We start from the raw sequence: 25,000 nt of genomic DNA on the forward strand, positions 1-25,000 counted from the left end.
TACTCATTTTTTTTTTTTAATGAGGCGCATTTGCACTGACTCGCAGGGATGCCCTTTTAGCTCTGAAAAGTTTCTTAGGACCTGTTTGGTTAGAATCATCTTGTTCAACCAATCAGCTAGCAGGAAACTTTTCCGAGCTAAAAAGGCAACCCCCCCCCCCCTGCGTCAGTGCGTATGCTCTTCGAGTAAAGTTGGAGATCCAAAATACGACAAACCTAAGATGCCTAAAAGAAAATCCGACCAGTGTCTAGCAATATATATAAATATATATTTCTTTTCGGTCACACTCAGCGACATTGCCAGACGTATATCTATTCTGTCTCTCCCTGTTGCTCTGGTAGGGGAAAAGGAAATAGTCATACCCTGGTGAGAGGGGTTACACCATGAGGTATTCTCGGAAACTACAATCTCCTACAAATCTGTGTGTGTACATGTGTGTGAGATTGCATATTTATCTAAATATTTAACCGCCATTTTTATAAGAATACGTACACTAGTTAAACTGTAGAAAATAAATGCAAAATAGAATATATTAAGTTAAATAGCAATGCTAAATGAATAGATAGAATAAGACCTATTAAATGAAATTCAAGTCTACCTATTTAACAGAGATTCATTTGAGTAAAGGCCAAGTTTGCTAAACCGTTCACGTATGTCAAAGCTGGGTGGAGTAAGGGCTTGAGTAAGTTCAAGCGGAGCTTCCAGTGCAGCACACTGATTGGCTTATGCGCTATCTGAGTGGGCCTTGGAGTCAGGCAAGCTGTTCGGCCGCTCAGTCTCCAGGTTCGGAGAGTCCCAAGCTGCTTGCTAATTGGCTGAGGTGCTCGACGGGAGTTACAGTAACTCATAGCAGCTAAATTCAATTGTACTTATTTTCACCAGTTACCTTTTAGCATAAATATATGATTTTTACTATGTAATTTACTGCCCTCTACTAATGATAAACATAGCACAGTTACTGACGGAATGCAGTACTAATGAAAGAAGGAAAATCCACGCATTAGACAAGATTGACTACAAGATAAATACCAATAAGGCAGCGGTTATTTTTTATAACAATAATAATAATAATAATAATAATAATAATAATAATAATAATAATAATAATAATAATAATAATAATAATAATAATAATATTGAAATGCATTAGACGGCTTTGGTTTCTTCTGTAAATGATAAGGTGTATCTCAAAATTTAGAAATTTCAATGTGTATTGATCTCTCTGCAACTTATATCACACTGGCAAGTGACTAATAGCTAAATTAAGTAGTACAAGTTCATACCATAATCAGTGTAAATTTTTTATTACTTAATTTAGTTATCTGTCCCTTGGCGGTGTGAGCTCAAAAATGGTTCTCAAGGGTTCTGTCTAATTGTATTTTAAGAGTTGTAATATATTCATATTGTACACCATCCACTATCGTTTTGAACCATTTATCCTTAAGTGCGATGGGATGGCAAGGCCATTATTAGGATTGCAGCATCTCTTTTAGGTATGATATTATCGTATTCATGTAGTATAATCGTAGAGTCTACCATGATTTACCTTCCTCCATTCTTTGTTCTGAAGATGTATAAGAACATACATCTAAGTTTTGATAAAAAGGGTACTACCATTGTTTAGATATTCAACAGTGTTAGCGGCGTCACAAGTAGCAAACCAAGAAAGTGAAGTTGTTTGGTCATAATGGGAAACTTTTTTTTTTTTTTTTTTTTTTTTTTTTTTTTTTTTTTTAGCTGTTGTAATATTTTACTGTTGTAGATATTCCTCTAACTATCTACATGATTTGTCCATAAATTGATAACCAGTGTCAAGGATTTCAATGCTGATTATAAGGACAATATAATGATTTTCTATTTTCTATCTACATGATTTATCCATAGATTGAAAATCTAGTGTCAGGTCTTTTAATGCTAATTGTAAGGAATATATCATTATTAAAATTCTAAACTGCGTATGTATATGTTTCACAATAGCTGTCTACATATTCTTCAGGTAGCCAAATTCTTAAGACTCAAAGAAGTCATGAATGCAATTTTGTGGCTGGTTTTACATTTTCATTAAGTGTTACCCTAATTTTCATTTTCTAATACCTCCCAGCGTGCTTTGTCTCTGACATGTTCAACTCAGGAGAGGAAAAAGGTTGAGGTAGCCTACTGGAAACGTTTCTACCTAGCAATCATGTTGGACTGGGGTTCGAGACACGCTTAAGCACGATAGTTTTTTAGCAGTGTCTTCATCCTCACCTTTCTTCTTCACCCAAGGGGTTAACTACTGCAATGTAATTGTTCAGTGGCCACTTTCCTCTTGGTAAGGGTATAAAAGACTCTAGCTATGGTAAGCAGCTCTTTTAGGAGAAGGACACTCCAAAATCAAACCACTGTTCTCTATTCTTGGGTAGTGCCATAGCCTCTGTACCATGGTCTTCCACTGTCTTGGGTTAGAGTTCTCTTGCTTAAGGGTACACTCGGGCACAATGTCCTATCTAGCTTCTCTTCCTTTTGTTTTGTTAAAGCTTTTATAGTTTATATAGGAAATGTTTATTTCAATGTTGTTACTATTCTTAAAACATTCCATTTTTCCTTGTTTCCTTTCCTTACTGGGCTATTTTCCCTGTTGGGGTCCCTGGACTTATAGCTTCCCGCTTTTCCAACTAGGGCTGTAGCTTAGCATTTAATAATAATAATAATAATAATAATAATAATAATAATAATAATAATAATAATAATAATAATAATAATAATAGGGATGAGGGGTTTTGGGAGCCTATAGGTTTACCGCCTGAGTCATCAGTAGCCATTGCCTGGCCCTCCCTGTTAGGTCGTATCTTAATGGAGAGGGGGTTTGAGTGCTCTTCATGTCTGTATATGGTCAGTCTCGATGATGTTGCCACTGACCCTTGTCTCTGCCATTCATGATTGACCTTTAAACCTTTAACGGACTGATAAAGTCAGTGTTGTGATGAAATTTCAATGTTATTATTTCTGTTAAACAACGCAAATTAACTCTTGTTCTTACAAATATGATATAATGGAGGATACGCAAATAAAAAAAAAATCAGCTCTTTTTGAATTATCATTTATTCATCATATACAATATACTTTTTTCCTACCATCAAAGAACTAATTCCACAGTGATTTCTGACCAAAGATACATGAAAAATTCCTTTGATAATGTTGAGTAAAATTAGGAAATTTGCAGAGTACAATTTTTCAGTAAACAATCTTTCTATGCACTGTCTAAAGTGTTTTTATAAATATGTTCAGCAATGAGAGCTGCTAATCCTGTGAAAAATCCAATCAGGATGATGTAAAATGCAGCCTGAAAAAGGAAATATAGAATTTCATTAGTTTGAAAAGTGTTTTATATATATATATATATATATATATATATATATATATATATATATATATATATATATAAATATATATATATATATGCTCATATATGTATATGTATATATATATATATATATATATATATATATATATATATATATATATGTATATATGTATATATATGTATATATATATATATATATATATATATATATATATATATATATATGTGTGTGTGTATATATATATATATATATATATATATATATATATATATATATATATACTTATATATATACATATATATATATATATATATATATATATATATATATATATATATATATATATATACATATATATATATATATATATATATATATATATATATATATATATATATATACATATATATATATATATATATATATATATATATATATATATATATATATATATATATATATATATATATATATATATATATATATATATCTACACACGTGTATATATAGCTTGAGTATATATGCATACATCTACTGTATACCTCGGTTTACGAGTAGCTCAGAATATAAGCAGATCGGTACGAGCACGAAATTTCAATTTAGGAGCATTGCATCACTCTGCGAGCAAAAATCACCCCCATGTGACGGCCGAGAGCAAGGTTATGACTCAAAGGCAGGATGTAATCAACTGAGTAAATTTATTAAAGAACACTCTCCTTTATATACAAAACCTCAAGGCAACAGGACATAACATGTTCGAGAGACAGACAATGTTACAGAGGAAAACTGGAGACATGATTATTCAGGTTCTTTTTAGTGCGAGGGAAGAGCGCAGATACAAGCATAATATATACAAAATAATTTATGTACGATCGTGTGACACACGGTTGGTACACCCAATAGTCATACTTTTTGTGGAAAAGTATTGACGAGACTAACACGCAATACACAGGAAACAGATGTGCAGTACCCGTACGTCTCCCATGCAGTGTTTACATGATTTTCACATCATTTTGTTTTGCCTTTGCTTGTATCCCCTCTTCTTCTTTTTTAAACCTTAGCTCCTTATCTCTTTACTCGGTACTCATACAAGCATCACCAAACGTATGTTACAAGCATTTTTGACAGTGTTCTTTTGTAAAGTTGTGACTGCGTTTACATTATAGAATTGTCATTGACGTTGTTCATCTGAAGCTAACAGTATAAAAGTATACAGTTCAGCATCTCAACAATGGTCCCCAAGATAATTGAGGAAAGAGGAGGGGAGAGGTTAACCTTACAGCTTAAAAAAGAGGTTATCAAAAAGCATGATATAGGTACGTTTGTGGCATCCCTTGAAAAAAAATGTAAAATTTTAGAACGTCGACAATTTGTATGATTCCATAGAAAAAGGAAGAAATATGAGCAATTGATGCTGTGAAAAGGGTACTTACTTTGATAAAACGAAGCTCACATATTCTAAATAATGTCAATCACTTACTTCTCACATATGTTAATAAGAAGCATTTAGCAGGAGGTATGATAGATTAGAAAAAGGAACATTCAAAAGTGAACCGAGGGTGGTTTAAAAACTTCAAGAGAAGATGATTCTTCCAGGATGTTGTTGACATAGTGAGGCTGAGATTTACGATGCCCCGGTAGCAGAGGCATTCATGTCCGAATTTAAAAGGTTTGTGGATTCCAAGTCTTACATGCCTCATCAAGTGTTAATCCGTCATGAAATTGGTCTGTTGTAGAAGAAGATGCCCTGGAGGACTTTCATTAATGCAGAAGAGAAGATAATTTCCTGTCACAGGTCGTTTAAAGACAATCTAACCTTACTGTTCTTTGGTAATAATAGCAGGGATTACACATTCAAACCTCCCTTGTTATATCACTCAGAGAATCTAGGAGCCTTTAGAAATTACAAGGTGCAGAAGAACCAACTGAATGTCATATGGATGTTAAACAACAAGGCTTGTGTGACAAACATTGTTTGCAAAATAAGTCAATGGCCCTGGAGTCAAAAACTACCTCATGGACAAGAACCTCCCTGTACAAGCCTCATTGCTCATGGACAATGCTCTTGCCCATCCTTCAGCCATTAAAGACATCCTAATTGGCCAGTTCAAGTTCCTGCTGCCCAACACTTCAATTCTCTAACCCATTGATCGGCAGATTATCTCTAACACCAAATACTGTGCACGAAGGCAATGTTACAGCAGTGATTTGAGCACCGAATGGAGCAAGTTCACTGTCTGATAAATTTGGAAAGAGCATTTTTACATTGTCAGCTGGCTCAAAAGGCTTAACAAAGCCTGGAAAGGGGTCGCCTTCAGAACGCTCAATTCTGCATGGAGGAAACCTCAAAATGCTTGACAAAGCCTGGGAAGGGGTCACCCTCAGAACTCTCAATTCTGCATGGAGGAAGCCTCAAAATGCTTTACAAAGCCTGGGAAGGGGTCACCTTCAGCACACTTTATTCTGTAGGAGGAAACTGTGGCCACAATATTTAAGCTATAACATTCATTTTTATTTAGCCTTCTTCTAAATGATTTTATTTTATGGCAGAATAATCAGAAATGCAATAGAGCATGTCTATCTATAATTTATTTTGATATATTATATACTTTGTTAATCTAACCACACACACACACACACACACACATATATATATATATATATATATATATATATATATATATATATATATATATATATATATATATATATGTATGTATGTATGTATGTATGTATATGTATGTATATACAATTAAGCCACTCACCTGCAGATGAATTAAAGTAAAGGCCTTAGGTCCGGAATTATTTTTAATTATGCCTTTACCAGCAACTTTCATGAATTCATTGTTCACCCATTTGCCTACCAATCCTCCTTCTGTCATGTATAAAATCCTGTAATTATATAGGGAGTAAATTTAATTATCTATGTTTTTTTTTACTTGATATATTGTGTGAAACTGATTATGGTCTTGTTCTATAATTAATTTGTTTTTCCTTTGAATGATTAGACTACACTGGTGGGTTAAATAATTCGTTTAGGTACATTTATATCATGTTCATACTGCATTTAAATATTATAGACTTATTGACTATACGGACCTTTTTAATTCGATACATTTTGAAGAGGTTTTAACATATAATTTAGTTTGTTAAAGGCAAAAATTAAAGGGAATGAGTCACAGGTACTTGGAAATAGATATGGATTTGCTTAATAACAGTCATTAAAATATCGAAATTAAATGGCTCACATCATAATGTTCATTTTTAAAAATTAATTTATAGTTTCATTATGTCTTCAACTTTCTTTCATGATTTTATCAGACATTACAAATGTTTTTCATAAACAGAATTATTGGAAAACCATGGTAGAGAGACTATGGCACTACCCAAGACTAGAGTACGATGGTTTGATTTTTAACGAATTAATATATATATATATATATATATATATATATATATATATATATACATATATACATATATATATATATATATATATATATATATATATATATATATATCATATATATGTATATGTATATATATACATATATATATATATATATATATATATATATATATATATATATATTTATTTATTTATATATATATATATATATATATATATATATATATATATATATATATATATATATACATATATATATATATATACATATATATATATATATATGTATATATACATATATATATATATATATATATATATATATATATATATATATATATATATATATTCATATATATATATGTGTGTGTTTATATATGTATATATATGTATATATATACATATATATATGTATATATATACATATATATATGTATATATATATATATATATATATATATATATATATATATATATATATATATATATATATATATGTATGTATATATACATATACATATATATATATATATATATATATATATATATATATATATATATATATATATATTATATATATATATATATTTTTTTTAATATATATATATATATATATATATATATATATATATATATATATATATATATATATATATATATATATATATATATATAAAATCCCGCAACGGTTATATATAAATTTTCTCGCAAATAATTTCTCGTTAGGTACGGTACTTACATCTTATTGAAGCTATATAAGAAAGGCGCACCAGGGTTGCAGGGACCCCCGTAGTACTGAGGAGCGAAGGTATCCCTGGCGAAGTGGTATTGTTCCATTCCTTTTTTGGTGCCTAGGTATTTCAGGAATAACTCTCCACTGATGAGGACAATTTTATTTTCCAGGAGCTAAAAAAAAATTAAATCACACACACACACACACACACATATATATATATATATATATATATATATATATATATATATATATATATATATATATATATATATATATATCTATATATATATTCAAATAAGCCATATATATTTTTGATACATTCGACAGGTATAAGTACAGAAGAATTGTCTTTGACTTTTATATTTCTTCGTGGCCATGTGGTTTAGTCACTGTCTATACAAGCTTGCCGACCAGGGTTCGATTCCCGGCCGGATACAAGCTCTTGTCTTTGTGTGATTTCGCCTGGGGCTCTGATCCCAAGGTCGTTAAGAGAATCCAGACATTAATGTATCAAAAATTTATATGGCTTATTTGAATGTGAAAAACACGTCTAAATGTGCAAAATTTATCATATATATGTATCTATCTATATATATATATATATATATATATATATATATATATATATATATATATATATATATATATATATATTTTTATATATATGTATATATATACATATATATATATATATATATATATATATATATATATATATATATATATATATAAATTGTCATAGTAAAACGAAAACTTATTTTCATATAGATTACATATATAGTCAGGATATATGAAAGCAATTTGCTCTGGATCTGAGACGGTTAGACGGTTTTTCAGGAAGGCACAAATGGGATCCATTATAGCAACACAGGAACAGAGAGAGAGAGAGAGAGAGAGAGAGAGAGAGAGAGAGAGAGAGAGAGAGAGAGAGAGAGAGAGAGAGAGAGAGATAGCATCCAATACAAATTAAAAGACAAAAGTACTAAGGATGGGAAACAAGGACTAAATATTAAATGATAGACAAGGGAAGTTTGTAAAGACTGACAAGAACGAGAACTAACGAGGGAGGAAGATAAGGTAATGTACCAAACCAGATTATAAATTTTTTTCTGAAAGGGAGAACAATTAACAGTTAAGTCTTATCTCATTTTATATGATTCGTTTACATTTCATTTGATTACAATTAGAGGTTATGTTTTAACCCATGTTTGACATTTTGTCCGTCCTCAATAATTTCCTTTCTTGGATTAGAGTTCTCTTGCTTGAGGGTTCACAAGGGTACAATACTCTGTCCTATTCTCTTCCTCTTGTTTTGTTAAAGAGTTTATATAGGAAATATTTATTTTAATGTTGTTACAGTTCTTTAAATATTTTATTTTTCCTTGTTACCTTTCCTCACTGGGCTATTTTCCCTGTTGGAACCCCTGGGCTTATAGCATCTTGGTTTTCCAACTAATGTTATAGCTTATCAGTAATAATAATAATAATAATAATAATAATAATAATAATAATAATAATAATAATAATAATAGAGTTGTTAAACTTTCAGGGATTAATGGTTATGTCGAGACGTGGAATTGACTCAATTTTGAAAGTCATAGGTCAAAGGTTAAAGTCAAGGTCGAGCAAAATATCGACCGAATTAACCCTAACCTTAACCACAAGTTCGCACATGGTTGTCACATATTCAAATACGCCTACGGTCTAGATTGATTATAGGAAAGGCAAGCTGTTTTCGAGAAATAAGCTGCCGAGGTGGAGTGTCACTAGCCTATGAATAAAATTATGGCCAGGAAGCTGTTCACAAGCAAACACACATACAAACAGACAAATGGACAAGCAGTCAAACAAGGGCAAAAACATAACCTCCTAACTTTCTTTGGCGGGGGTAATAAATCCCTACTTCAGGTGAAGTTGATTTATGTGGCAAAAGGATTTCTCATTAATGTTAATAGAATTATTATTGGCCATTTGATAACATTTCTTTAATGACTATTTATGAGTAATCTCGGTAGATTAAGGGCTTTACTTTGTATAATTAACAAAAAAATAGAAAATATTTCAAGGTAATTTACCTCCAACGACCAGTGTTTTATGGACCTGTAGAAATTATTTAGTGATGAAGTATAATTTCGTATGTAATATGCTTACTTTCTTTATTCAAAGTGTTTTATCAAGATGAATTAATATCTAGATCAATATCTATTTTCTCGAGAGAATAATGTGATATGAATGAGCGTTTGCTCGTGCATTTGCTAATATTTACATTGGGTGATTAACTTTAAGCTTTACATACGATAGCTTGTTGAATGACGACAATTATATCTCTCAAAGTTACATAGAGATTGTTTGTCCTTACTATCCTTTTGAATTATTAAATCCCTTTTGCAACTACACATGGATGTCGTGGATGGCTGCAGATATGCCAAGATCCACAATGGATCCATATTGTATGCTCACTATGTCCGTGGCATCCTTGTATATGTACGACTCCATCCGTCATGACTTGCCGGCAACTGCTTATGGATGCCGTAGTTGGCTGCGGATATGCCAAGATCCACAATGGATCCGTATTGTATGCGTACTGTGTCCGTGGTATCCTTGTATACGTATGGCTTCATCCGCCATGATCCGTCGGAATCCACAGCCGAATTTTAAAAAGTGATGGAATGTTCCAGGGGATTGTATAATCTGTAAATATGAGTAATATCCATGTTGTTTACATGTATGCGCCACTGTCCGTTGGAACCGTTTTAAATGTTTCAGATGCTGTCTGAGCAAAGATTTGGCAGTAATTTTAGTCTTCTGGAAGAGTTTTAAGGGGTAAAGATGCCATCTGAGCAAAGATGTGGCAATAATTCAAGTCATATCGAAGCGTTTTAAGCATTATAGACATCGTCTGAGTAAAAATATGACAATAATTTTAGTCTTCTGGAAGCGCTTTTGGTGTTATAAACGCCGTCTGAACAAAGATGTTGCAATAATTTTAGTCTTCTGGAAGCGTTTCAAGCATTATAAATGCCGTCTGAGCAAAGATATGGCAATAATTTAAATCTTCTGGAAGCGTTTTAAGCGTTATAGACGTCGTCTGAGCAAAAATATGACAATAATTTTATTGTTCTGGAAGAGATTTTAGCGTTGTAAACGCCGTCTGAGCAAAGATGTGGCAGTAATTTTATTGTTCTGGAAGCGTTTTAATCGTCTGAGCAAGGACATGGGAATAATTTTAGTCTTCTGGAAGCGTTTTAAGTGTTATAGACGCAGTCTGAGCAAATATATGACAATAATTTTAGTCTTCTGGAAGCGTTTTAAGCGTTAAAGATGCCATATGAACAAAGATGTGGCAGTAATTTTATTATTTTGGAAGTGTTTTAACCGTTAAAGATGCCGTCTGAACAAAGATGTGGCAACAATTTTAGTCTTCTGGAAGAGTTTTAAGCGTTATAGATGCCGTCTAAGCAAAGATGTGGCAATAATGTAGTCGTCTGGAAGCGTTTTAAGCATTATAAACGCTGTCTGCGCAAAGATGTATTAATTTTAGTCTTCTGGAAGTGTTTTAAGCATTATATATGCTGTCTCAGCAAATATGTGGCAATAATTTTAGTCTTCTGGAATCGTTTTGTGTTATGGATGCCGTCTGAGCAAAGATGTGGCAACAATTTTAGTCTTCTGGAAGAGTTTTAAGCGTTATAGATGCCGTCTAAGCAAATATGTGGCAATAATGTAGTCGTCTGGAAGCGTTTTAAGCATTATAAACGCTGTCTGCGCAAAGATGTATTAATTTTAGTCTTCTGGAAGCGTTTTAAGCATTATATATGCTGTCTCAGCAAATATGTGGCAATAATTTTAGTCTTCTGGAATCGTTTTGTGTTATGGATGCCGTCTGAGCAAAGATGTGGCAATAATTTTAGTCTTATGGAAGCGTTTTATGTGTTATGGATGCCGTCTGAGCAAAGATGTGGTAATAATTTTAGTCTTCTGGAATCGTTTTAATTGCTATAGGTGCCGTCTGAGCAAAGATGTGGCAATAATTTTAGTCTTATGGAAGCATTTTAAGCGTTATAGAGGCTGTCTGAGCAAAGATGGGGCGATTATTCTATTCTTCTGGAAGCGTTTTAAGCGTTATAGACGCCGTCTGAGCAAATATGTGGCAATAATTTTAGTCTTCTGGAAGCGTTTTAAGCGTTATAGACACCGTCTGAGCAAATATGTGGCAATAATTTTAGTCTTCTGGAAGCGTTTTAAGCGTTATAGATGCTGTCTGAGCAAAGATGGGGCGATTATTTTATTCTTCTGGAAGCGTTTAAGCGTTATAGATGCCGTCTGAGCAAATATCTGGCAATAATTTTAGTCTTCTGGAAGCATTTTAAGCGTTATAGATGCCGTCTGAGCAAATTTGTGGCAATAATTTTAGTCTTCTGGAAGCGTTTTAAGTGTTATAAACACCGTCTGAGCAAAGATGTGGCAATAGTTTTAGTCTTATGGAAGCGTTTTAAGCGTTATAGATGCTGTCTGACCAAAGATGTGGCAGTAATTTTAGTCTTCTGGAAGCGTTTTAAGCATTATAGACGCCATCTGAGCAAATATGTGGCAATTATTTTATTCTTCTGGAAGCGTTTTAAGTGTTATAAACGACGTCTGAGCAAAGATGGGGCAATAATTTTAGTTTTCTAGAAGCCTTTAAGTGGTATAGACGCCATCTGAGTAAAGATGTGGTAATAATTTTAGTCTTCTGGAAGCGTTTTAAGCGTTATAGACGACGTCTGAGCAAAGATTTGGCAATATTTTTGTCTTCTGGAAGCGTTTAAGTGTTATAAACGACGTCTGAGCAAAGATGGGGCAATAATTTTAGTTTTCTAGAAGCGTTTAAGTGGTATAGACGCCGTCTGAGTAAAGATGTATTAATAATTTTAGTCTTCTGGAAGCGTTTTAAGCGTTATAGACGACGTCTGAGCAAAGATGTGGCAATAATTTTAGTCTTCTGGAAGCGTTTTAAGTGTTGTAAACGACGTCTGAGCAAAGATGGGGCAATAATTTTAGTCTTCTGGTAGCGTTTTAAATGTTATAAACGACGTATGAGCAAAGATGGGGCAATAATTTTAGTTTTCTAGAAGCGTTTAAGTGGTATAGACACCGTCTGAGCAAAGATGTGGCAATAATTTTAGTGTTCTGGAAGCGTTTTAAGCGTTATATATGCTGTCTGAGCAAAGATGTGGCAATTATTTTATTCTTCTGGAAGCGTTTTAAGCGTTATAGATGCCGTCTGAGCAAAGATTTGGCAGTAATTTTAGTCTTCTGGAAGCGTTTTAAGCGTTATAGACGACGTCTGAGCAAAGATGTGGCAATATTTTTGTCTTCTGGAAGCGTTTTAAGTGTTATAAACGACGTCTGAGCAAAGATTGGGCAATAATTTTAGTCTTCTGGAAGCGTTTTAAGCGTTATAGACGACGTCTGAGCAAAGATGTGGCAATATTTTTGTCTTCTGGAAGCGTTTTAAGTGCTATAAACGACGTCTGAGCAAAGATGGGGCAATAATTTTAGTTTTCTAGAAGCGTTTAAGTGGTATAGACACCGTCTGAGTAAAGATGTGGTAATAATTTTAGTCTTCTGGAAGCGTTTTAAGCGTTATAGATGACGTCTGAGCAAAGATGGGGCAATAATTTTAGTCTTCTGGAAGCGTTTTAAGTGTTGTAAACGACGTCTGAGCAAATATGTGGTAATTATTTTAGTCTTTTGGAAGCATTTTAAGTGTTATAAACGACGTCTGAACAAAGATGTGGCAATAATTTTAGTTTTCTAGAAGCGTTTAAGTGGTATAGACGCCATCTGAGTAAAGATGTGGTAATAATTTTAGTCATCTGGAAGCGTTTTAAGCGTTATAGACGACGTCTGAGCAAAGATGGGGCTATAATTTTATTCTTCTGGAAGCGTTTTAAGTGTTATAAACGACGTCTGAGCAAAGATGGGGCAATAATTTTAGTTTTCTAGAAGCGTTTAAGTGGTATAGACGCCGTCTGAGTAAAGATGTGGTAATAATTTTAGTCTTCTGGAAGCATTTTAAGCATTATAGATGCGTCTGAGCAAAGATGTGGCAATAATTTTAGTCTTCTGGAAGCGTTTTAAGCGTTTTAGATGCGTCTGAGCAAAGATGGGGCAATTATTTTATTCTTTTGGAAGCGTTTTAAGCGTTATAGACGCCGTCTGAGCAAAGATTTGGCAGTAATCTTAGTCTTCTGGAAGCGTTTTAAGCGTTATAGACGCCGTCTGAGCAAATATGTGGCAATAATTTTTGTCTTCTGGAAGCGTTTTAAGTGTTATAAACAACGTCTGAGCAAAGATGGGGCAATGATTTTAGTTTTCTAGAAGTGTTTAAGTGGTATAGATGCCGTCTGAGTAAAGATGTGGTAATAATTTTAGTCTTCTGGAAGCATTTTAAGAATTATAGATGCGTCTGAGCAAAGATGTGGCCATAATTTTAGTCTTCTGGAAGCGTTTTAAGCGTTATAGACGCCATTTGAGCAAAGATGTGGCAATAATTTTAGTCTTCTTGAAGAGTTTTAATAGTTATAGACGCTGTCTGAGCAAAGATGTGGAAATAATTTTAGCCTTCTGGAGGTCAAGTGTTTTAGATGCCGTCTGAGCAAATATGTAGCAATGATTTTAGTCCTATGGAAGTCTCTCCATCTGAGAGTACGTAAACAGTACAGAGAGAGTACGGAAATACAAGCATATCTTCTTCGTTCTAGTTATTTCTTCTTTTCTTCTCCCGTTCTTGCAGACTCTCCAAGTGCAAACTGTATGTTATTGCTATTTTAGAGTACTTGGCTCTGTGGCCAGTAGGAAGGCGGTTTGTATCTAACTTGCCTCTGGTCTACGTACTGTTTTTGTACCATCATGTAAGCATTCTCATCGTATCCATCCGTGAAATCAGTGTGTAGGGTCTTTGGTAATGTGCATCAGGATACGATTGTACTCTATACACATGGCAGAAATTCTCCATAGTGTAATGTGCTTTCATAATTTCGGCAATGCTTGAAATAAGATAACCTACACATTTTGTGTTAAAAAATGAGGGGTAGATGGAGATGGTTTGGGCACGCTCTTCACTCTCCCTAAGGGAGACTAGTTCACCAAACGTTCATCTGGGCTCCACAAGGCACTAGAAGAGTTGGAAGACCCAGCTCTACATGGCTGACAACTATGAAGCGTGAACTAAGAGATGATGAATGAAGATCGAATTAAAAGCTCCAGATAGAGATGACTGGTGAAATCTAACTGAGGCCCTTAGCGGTATTAGGCGAAGGAGGAAATAATGATGACATATTTTGTGTAAACAAATGTTCCTACACAAAAAAATGTACTTTGTTTATCGCTTATAGTAGACTGGTTGCATTAAAGTAATGTCACTTACCGCACCAAAGGAAATTGTAATAGATTCCACAAAACTCTTGGATCTGTCATTGTGATTGAAGAGCTTATATGTGGAAGCATATACTCCCTCTGTAGCCTCCTGTTCAAAAGACATTATTATTATTATTATTATTATTATTATTATTATTATTATTATTATTATTATTATTATTATTATTATCATTTTTTTTTATTTTCATTTTCATATTTATTTTTATATTCATATTTATATTAATATTTACATTTATATCTATATTTATATCTATATTTATATTTATGTTTATATTTATATTTATTTTTATTGTTATTTTTATTTTTATTTTTATTTTTGTTGTTATTATTATTATTATTATCATCATCATCATCATTATTATTATTATTATTATTATTATTATTATTATTATTATTATTATTATTATTACTATTATTATTATTATTAATATTATTATTATCATTATTATTATTATTATTATTATTATTATTATTATTATTATTATTATTATTATTATCATCATTATTATTATTATTATTATCATTATCTAAGCTACAACCATAGTTGGAAAAGCAAGATGCTATCGGCCTAAGGGCTCCATTATGGAAAAATAGCCCGGTGAGGAGAGGAAATAAGGAAATAAATAAATAATATGAGAAATAATTAATAATTATTAGAATATTTCAAAAATAGTAACAACAAGAAAACAGATATTTCATATATAAGCTATAATAAAGACTTATGTCAGCCTGTTCAACATAAAAACATTTGCTGCAAGTTTGAACTTTTGAAGTTGTATCCCTATTTACCACGTATCCCAGTAACTCTCTCTCTCTCTCTCTCTCTCTCTCTCTCTCTCTCTCTCTCTCTCTCTCTCTCTCTCTCTCTCTCTCTCTCTCTCTCTCTCACTCTCTCTCTCACCATCTTTCTTATAGCCTTATTGTCTTTTGGCATTGAGCTTTCTACTTTCAAAGGTATAAAGTTCTAAATATAAATCGAATAATGAATAATTCATGATTAAAAACAGTATGTAAAACAAAAAGAGTACTAGGATATATATCGAATTTAAGCATTAGAAATGTGGATCCTTGTTAAAGCATTTTAACATAAGCTAGTTACAACACAAGGGGATCATGGTGAGGGGTAGATGGAGGTGGTTTGAACATGCTCTTCGCGCTCCCCAAGAGAGATTAGTTCCCCTAACTTTCAACTGGGCTCCACAAGGCTCTAGAAGAGTTGGAGGACCCAGGCCAATGAATAAAGTATTGAATTAAAAGCCCAAGAGAGAGACGGCTTGGTAAATCTAACAGAGGGCCTTTGCATCAATAGGAGATGATAATGTAAACCCGAGTAAATATTATTTCGAGCCATTTGAAGGCTTTTAAAGGCCGCTCATTAATGGCAGAGGCGAAGGACAGGGACATTGCCCTATCAAGCAAGACAATGTCCTAGAGAATGACCATATATACATATGATCAGCGCCCAAGCTTATTCTCCACCCAAGTTAGGACCAAGGAGGGCCAGGCAATGGCTACTGATGACTCAGCAGATAAACCTATATGCTCTCCTAAATCCTTAGCTCACGAGATTGGTGAGGTTGCAGCGACCAAAGGAACTCAACGAGTTTGAGCGGGACTCTAACCCCAGTCTGGCGTTCACCAGTCAGGGACATTATAGGCTTCCCCAAATACTTAGTTCACAAGGATGGTGAGGTTGCAGCGACCAAATGAACTAACGAATTTTAGCAGGGCTTGAACCCCGGTCTGGTGTTCACCAGTCAGGGATTTTATGGGCTCCCCCCAAATCCTTAGTTCACAAGGATGGTGAGATTGCAGCGACCATTGGAACTAAACGAGTATGAGCGGGACTCTAACCCCGGTCTGGCGTTCACCAGTCAGGGACGTTAGCACATCGGCCACCACAAAGAATAAAGTACGCCAAAACTGACCTTAAACATGTATTCATACACGGTGTTCCCTGCGACCACCAAAGTGAACCCATCTTTCGAAGCAGCTGGTAAATCGTTCAGACCATCAATGGGCTTCTCAAACGACGGCTTCACCAAAGTTGCTGTTAGCATGCTTGAGTACAGAGCTGTATGGGAGATATTATTAATAGAATCAAGTTAATAAAATCAAGTTAGATAAAATCAAGGTAATGAAATCAAGTTAAATAGAATAAAGTTGAATAGAATCAAGTAGAATAGAATCAAGTTAAATAGAATCAAGTTAATAGAATATAGTCGTTAAAAGAATATACTAGTTGATAGAATCTAGTTAAAAAGAATCAAGTTAAATAGAATCTACTAATTAATAGAATCTACTAGTTAATAGAATATACTAGGTAATAGAATCAAGTTAAATAGAATCAACCTAATAGAATCAAGTTAATAGAATCAAGTAAAATATGATAAATTTGAATAGAATCAAATTAATAGAATCAAGTTGAATCGAACCAATTTAAATATAATCAGTTAATAGAGTCAACTTAATAAAATCACATTAATTGAATCAAGTTAATAGAATAGATTTAAATATAATCAACTTAATAGAATAAACTTGAAAGAATCAAGTTAAAAAGAATCAAGGTAATAAGATCAACTTGAATAGAATCAGGTTAAATAGATTCAAATGTTGGTAATAAAAGTAATCTATCTTGATTCTGCTTGTAGTGTAGCAATTAGGAAAAAAAAATTTAGATAAGGATGCAAAAGAAAAATTAAAGTTTTGAGTACTGTTATAAGAAATTAATTTAAAGTATTTAATTAAATTAGGATTACCATTATCAAGTTTGATCCATTTGTTTGTATTTCTTTTAATTATTATTATTATTATTATTATTATTATTATTATTATTATTATTATTATTAAGCACGAATTGAAAAATAATAGCAAATGGTCTATTACCTTCGTTCGCAAGTGTTTACTGATTAGTTCGTCCATAAGTGCCAAACCATTGAAAAACAAAAGAATGTTTAAGGAGAAAACAGTTAAAATAATGAGGTTCATTAATAAGTATTAATTGAATAATTAATAGTTTAAGTTATTAATCCTATAAAGTAGTATTTCAAGGGCCCTTTAAGGGTATCATTTGAGATTAATATTATATAGTTTTGTTAGGAAGGATGATAAACTAATCCTGGCATTTCGACGTATTATCTGGACACCAGCTCAAATGTCCACCAGTTCTAACTCTACCATGGTTGAACAAATGCAACAACTTCATAATGTTAATGCATATGCATTAATTCACTAGAAAGTAATTCAGCTTTCCTATCTATCTCTACTATGATGTAGGAGTAATGAATGAAAGCTACAAACATCCACGCCTCAAGTCAAACCTTACCTGCTACTATAAAACAAAAGAAGTACCAAAAGAGTGAAGTTAATCTCGAAGGCCAATATTTAGTTGTTAGCAGGTCCTCCTGCTTCATCAAAACTCGGAATATGTTGAAAGACGAAGAACTAATGTCATATCCAACATGTTCTTCTCCTCTGTAAGTTTTCACGATCCAAGATTCGACCACAAGAATTGGACCCATACATAATAAAGAAAGGATGATGCATATCCACGTCTGGAGTAAGACAGTGAAAAAAATGTGTTATGCGTATCGAAATATGCGATTTTCCATTTATGCGGGTCCATTGATTGACCAAATTCTCTCATAATTCAGGACCCTATTGTACTGTTAGTTTCTAACATAGAATTTGGTAAGGAAACTATGAAATAACCTTATGTACGTAGTATAATATATTGTAAATAAAAACAAACATTTATACCAAATGTCAACACATTAGTTCCGTAATTTAATGAACAAAGCGTTATTAGATCAGATAAAAGTACAGTAAATGTACAAAATATTTTACTTATCTTACATGTTATCCTACATAAACATTGGTTACTTTTTTTGTCTGCTGGAGGAAAGAAAATGTCAATTTTAATGTAACACCTTTCAAAAGTGTGATTTACAACAAAAATGAAGTGGTAATTTTATTATTATACTTATAATTGGCAATAGATCGTTGTAGAAGTCGACTTGGATTGCTAGCCAGGCATGTGTCCTATTATTGTAAATGAATGAATGAATGAATGTATTGATTAATTAAATCATTCATTCATTCATTATCACTTATGAATTTCAAAGATTGAACGGATTTTTTGTACCTATCAATTTCAATGATTGAACGGATTTTTTGTACTTATCAATTTCAAAGATTGAACGGATTTTTTGTTTGTAAATAGATTTATTTATTTCATATAATCAGTATGATGAGCATTGTTCACATAATAAATAAGAAAAAATGAAAATAGAATACCCTTTCTCGATATCTTACGTTAGGTTAACAATATAAAAACTAGAAAAACACTCAGAGTGTAGGCGGTTAATTTCTCGATGCCAGCTTGCCTTTCCCAAAATTAATTTATATTCCACACGTATTTGAAGTCTGTTTGACAACCATGTGCGAACTTGGGGTTAAAGCTAGGATTAATTCGGTCGACATTTTGCTTGACCTTGACCTTGACCTAGGACTTTCAAAATTGAAGGATTTCCTCGTCGCAACATAAAAATTAACCCCTGAAAGTTTCACTACTCTATGAGTACAATTGTTTCCAGGAAGTTGTTCACGAACACACAAACAGCCAACGAATAAACACAAACAGGGGCGAAAACATAACCACGTCCCAACTTCGTTGGCGGAGTTAATTACATATATTGATTATAAAAGCTTACTGTTGGCGAAAATGGAGAAAAGGCAGCGAATTCGCTCACTCTCTGTCTTGGGGCTCGAGAGACGAGGGTGACAGTTTCGGTGTAATATGGATAGGTGAAATCAACCACTTCTTCTCGTTGTTCTGTTGAAAGAATTAAAGAAAATTTCTTCCAGTATTTGGAATGCCTGAAAGTTGCCTTTGAATTTCTATCAGATTTTACTTCATTTAAATAATGTATAAACATGTATTATTAATGTAAAGTATGGTGCTCGAAACACGTGCAGTTGGACACAGGAGTGTACACTGTCACACCCTCACTTTGCAGCAGGTGACCAAACAAACTCTGTAGAGAGATGACAAAGGTGGTTGTTGGGACTAAACACAGGAACTTCCCGAGCAGTATGTATGTGGCTGGGTGCACTTTTATAGAGCGAGGTGTACCAGGAATTCCTGTGTCCAACTGTACATATTTCTATCAGAATATTCCTCCATCATATATGCCGTGTCTCCTTTTGTGTTTCTACAGTCATACTGGTAGAAATAGTTTATTTCAATTGTCAAGAATGTGGCTTTTATTTATCCCTCTCTTTCTGGGAGTTCATCCTCTCTCCCATCACCCGTTACTTTCAATTATGCACTCTTTTTACGAACCTATTGAAGTCATTCCTTTCCACATGACCAAACCACCTCAAAATAGTTTACTAACCTGTTGGCGTCATTCCTTTCCACATGACCAAACCACCTCAAAATAGTTTACTAACCTGTTAGCGTCATTCCTTTCCACATGACCAAACCACCTCAAAATAGTTTACTAACCTGTTGGCGTCATTCCTTTCCACATGACCAAACCACCTCAAAATAGTTTACTAACCTGTTGGAGTCATTCCTTTCCACATGACCAAACCACCTCAAAATAGTTTACTAACCTGTTGGCGTCATTCCTATCCACATGACCAAACCACCTCAAAATAGTTTACTAACCTGTTGGCGTCATTCCTTTCCACATGACCAAACCACCTCAAAATAGTTTACTAACCTGTTAGCGTCATTCCTTTCCACATGACCAAACCACCTCAAAATAGTTTACTAACCTGTTGGCGTCATTCCTTTCCACATGACCAAACCACCTCAAAATAGTTTACTAACCTGTTGGAGTCATTCCTTTCCACATCACCAAACTACCTCAAAATAGTTTACTAACCTGTTGGAGTCATTCCTTTCCACATGACCAAACCACCTCAAAATAGTTTACTAACCTGTTGGCGTCATTCCTATCCACATGACCAAACCACCTCAAAATATTTTACTAACCTGTTGGCGTCATTCCTTTCCACATGACCAAACTACCTCAAAATAGTTTACTAACCTGTTGGCTTCATTCCTTTCCATATGGCCAAACTACCTCAAAATAGTTTACTAACCTGTTGGCGTCATTCCTTTCCACATGACCTACCTCAAAATAGTTTACTAACCTTCTGGCGTCATTCCTTTCCACATGACCAAACTACCTCAAAATAGTTTACTAACCTGTTGGCGTCATTCCTTTCCACATGACCAAACCACCTCAAAATAGTTTACTAACCTGTTGGCTTCATTCCTTTCCATATGGCCAAACCACCTCAAAATAGTGTAACAGATTTTTATCGATACCAGAGAAACCGGGAAGACTGATCAGAGAGTCTTAGCATGGATTAGTATCTTGGAATGAATGCAAAAAAGGTGAGCCATACTATGTGTGAAACAAGATGTGTAAAAGGATATGTGCAAAAAGTATGGTAAGAGACTTGATTTGTTTTTGGAAGTCAAGTTCAGTATATATGAGAGCCAACTCTCTTTTTGGGAGAAATGTTTTGATATTAAGTATGGATAAAAATTATGCTGATGAGATGAACTGTTTGTATTTTATATTTGTCATATGAAGAATTGAACATATGAGAAATGTTATGATATTTAGAAGTTGTACATGGAGTAGTGTAAGTGAATGATGAATCAGAATGTTATAGGGGTTGAGAGATGTGGAAAGTATCAGCGGCAGCAGTAAGTGAAAACGATGTAATGTTCAGATATGCAAGTAGGTAGGAAGAAAGGAACGCCTAAATGCAAGAGGTGTATGGCAGTAAAGTTGTTATGGATTCAACTTCCTGCCCCATAATTTGAATCATGCACTAATTTTAGCTAGATCTCCATTAAGGGATTCAGCATCCCCAGACCTTTATTCAGGAGATGGAATGGGTGCAAAGAGAGTAGCATCATCCCCAGCCATTCTGTAGAGCACTTTTTCTTATGGCGATTTTTATTTGAGCGCATATTTTTGAGCTATTGTCTATTTAAGCAATTATTGTAAAGGGAGAAATTTACTTAAAAGTTATAAAAAAGTAAAAACAAACTTAATGGAAAACTATGAAAAATGAAAGTAAAAAACATGAGGAATTATATGCAAAAAATGATTTCAAATTCATATCAAAGCACAAAAGGCCAGATAAAATTTTTAAAGTTTAAAAGTTCATCCCAAGGCTGTAAGAAAAACCTCAGAGAAAGTATAAAAATGGCGTATTCTTTCTTTGTTGAAATAAAACCTGCAGTAAGTATCCCTTTGACTTGTTTGACAATCCATACAAATGAAATGTATCGAGCTATTAATTTATGCATACGCTTTGTCCCAAATAATCAGAATCCTGTCTTCGTCTTCTTTACCTGAGCCAAATAGAAAAATCGGTTTCTTGGTGAAATAGCTGTATATTCTAATGGTAGGACAAATCCATTTTTGGAATTTAGTGTCGAAGGCAAGAGAAGAACATGCTACAAGTATTGATATCGTTTTCATCTTTGGTTAGCTTATGGCAATAAAAAAAAGAGTATTACTCTTATATACAATTATCTCTTGAACACTTTCTAGATAAGCATTAGCTCTTTTGATAGCAGTTGAATTCATAATTAGGTTAAGGAAATAACTGGATTAGCATTATTGGTGAAACAAATAACTGTAACAGTCTATCAATCCTGGAAACAAACACCAACACTAGCACGCATAGTCCTTGGAGATTTCTCTTTTGATAAACTTATTAGACACCTAAAATTCAAGATGGTGACCATTTTTAAGAGACTTGTCCTATTTGAATAATCTTAGTATAAAATGGTACATTTTTCACTATGTAAAACTCGAATTTGCAACCCTGGACTTACACACTCCCTTGTACTAACAGAGCAGAAGTCAATGCATGAATAGCGTACACTGAATGGCACTGCTACTGTGAAACTTAGCATGCTGTTCAGTATCAGCTGAATAATTCTTTAATGTGCTTAAATGATCAGTTTAGTGTTCCGAATACTGTCTAATAAGCCCGGCATCGGTTATCTACTGTAGATTAATTGCATTTTAACAATGATGTTTAGTTGGACAGCCCTGCCTGAATTGACATGGTTTGTCAGTGTAAGAGAGCTGAGTTCAGGGTAGCGGGGCTTTAAATTAATTTACTTGTCGTTAACTGGATGGTTTTCAGATCGGGCTATGTATAGGTCATATATTATTTTCTACAACTGAGTCCTATCCTATAGATTAATGTACATGATTGTGATCAACATGGTAAATGGATAATTCCTCGGTTTTGGCGCACTGATTATAAATAATTATCATATTGAGATATCTTTAATACCATTCAGCACGATGGCAAATACAGATCCAGGACTGATTAATTTCCATGCTGACTGTGGCAAGTGTTGTCCTTGCCAGAAGAAGATTGAAGAGCTCTAATCACCGCGTACATAAACAAAAAAATATGATGGAGACACTACGATTGTCAAAAATATTCTCTTTCACAAAATGAGATACCTATTGTTCGGGAACAAGCCATTCTTAATTATTGTGGTGATGCTGAAGAAACTCTTGAGAAGGAGCAAGACTCAATATGTACCAAAGTTGTTAACTTTTGCTGAACAACACGAAACTAAGAAGAGCAAGAGAAAGAAGAACAGAGTTGCTTATGTAATAGCATTCCAGTAGAGTTGTATAAAACAATCCTTGCGGAGAAAATGTGTTTCATGTGTGACAAAAAAGCTCTACTCTCTGAACTCAGACAACTTATGATGATGATTCTCAATAAGACTCCATGGGTATGCCCAAACGTTATTGACGAAGAACATCTTTCAAGATTCAGTGGTGGAGATGCTATCGCACAGGATTTACTACACTATTTTGAATCTTTGACAGACTTGTAAAATAGAGAGAGGACATACCTCAGAGCCACCAAGAAATTGGAATAGGAAAGGTCATCTGAATACGGTACCTGCTTGGTAGCATTCTCAAAACTAGTCACATATCTAGTGGAAGTCACCGGATCTGGCTAGGTTTCTGCAGTCATCTGATTTGTAGAAAATTTACCTTGTATCCGATGCCTGGAACAGCTGGGTGTTAATGCACCAGCTGTTAACTCGACAATACTTAAGGAATAACTACTGTCATAAATACCCAAGTTGGAAACTCACGAGAAGGAAGGTATGTTCTGGCTCTCCAGAAAGATGCATCTGACTATAATAGTGATGCTATCATCCATTGCAAAGAAAGCATATGCTGGACCGTGACTGCACATTTGATGGAACCTTCCATAAGGTTTGTATTGAGCAGGCTATTCCAACAAATCTTCTTGAGTTTGTGGCCATGCTTGAATACTGGGAGGATATTAAATATTAACTGAAGTTTAGCGCCCAAAAGATGAATGTAGCACTCACTCGGCTGCTTCAGTACAACAGCTGTGCAAGGTACAAAGAATGAGCAGCAATTCACAGACATTCCAAAGACAAATAGATCCCGTTCCCTTTTTAAATCGGGCCGTCCATCTACACAAAGAGCAGAAACAGAACATTAGTGTAAATGCCTAACAGAAATGGTATCAGAATTTCATAAAATAGGGTACTTCAGAGATCTGCACAGGTGGGAGATGCACCAATCGGCAAGTACCTGGAGGACGGGGTGGTCTCTCAACCAGTTCTTTGAATAACGATGTTCAATACATCAGCCAGCCATTGGCAACAAAGACCACAATGCCATACAACAACAGCAGCCACCGCTTTTCACCAAAGCAGAATCTCTGTTTTCCAGCGCTCAACCAAAGAAGACAAAGCTGAAGGGCATGCCAGAACTTCCATGTTTCACCAATTCCCGGCAGGCTTTCTTCACTTAGAAGAAACCCTTTTCTCCCCAGAGTGGTGACACAACCAGACACTAGTCTACTAAGGCCACAATTGGCAATGGAATATGCTTGGCTGGAGAATGTCACTGTACCCGGTGAGCCAGTGGACGTGACTTGGTCAGTGCCATGCTTCACAGAAGAAAAAAACCCATTCGAGGGCGGTAGTACATCACTCTTGCCTCTCCTGCGAGACCAGGCCCACTCGGTTGC

The 25,000-nt window shown here is 34.0% G+C and overlaps 2 protein-coding genes across 2 annotated transcripts in view; one reads left to right on the forward strand and one right to left on the reverse strand.

Annotated features, from left to right (window-relative positions):
* The window catches only part of LOC137640145 (glutamate receptor ionotropic, kainate 4-like), a 425,472-nt gene that overhangs the window by 127,085 nt on the left and 273,387 nt on the right, over nt 1-25,000 (forward strand). The gene's annotated exons all lie outside the window — the stretch shown is intronic.
* Nucleotides 10,010-20,873, reverse strand: LOC137640124 (glutamate receptor ionotropic, kainate glr-3-like). Its single transcript, XM_068372606.1, has 5 exons — nt 20,861-20,873; nt 19,624-19,745; nt 18,237-18,465; nt 16,840-16,985; nt 10,010-10,180 (listed from the first exon to the last, which is right to left on the reverse strand). Exons 1-5 carry the CDS (start codon nt 20,871-20,873, stop codon nt 10,010-10,012), a joined length of 681 nt encoding a protein of 226 aa, XP_068228707.1.

This window comes from Palaemon carinicauda, chromosome 1 (genome assembly GCF_036898095.1).
Source record: "Palaemon carinicauda isolate YSFRI2023 chromosome 1, ASM3689809v2, whole genome shotgun sequence".
NCBI lineage: Eukaryota > Metazoa > Arthropoda > Malacostraca > Decapoda > Palaemonidae > Palaemon > Palaemon carinicauda.

What these genes read in the sequence shown, in the direction of transcription:
- LOC137640124 (XM_068372606.1), bottom strand. An exon ending in TTTCTCCATTTTCGCCAACA is followed by an intron (nt 18,466 to 19,623) that starts GTAAGCTTTTAT and finishes GTCTTACTCCAG; the next exon opens with ACGTGGATATGCATCATCCT. An exon ending in CTTTTGTTTTATAGTAGCAG is followed by an intron (nt 16,986 to 18,236) that starts GTAAGGTTTGAC and finishes TCTCCCATACAG; the next exon opens with CTCTGTACTCAAGCATGCTA.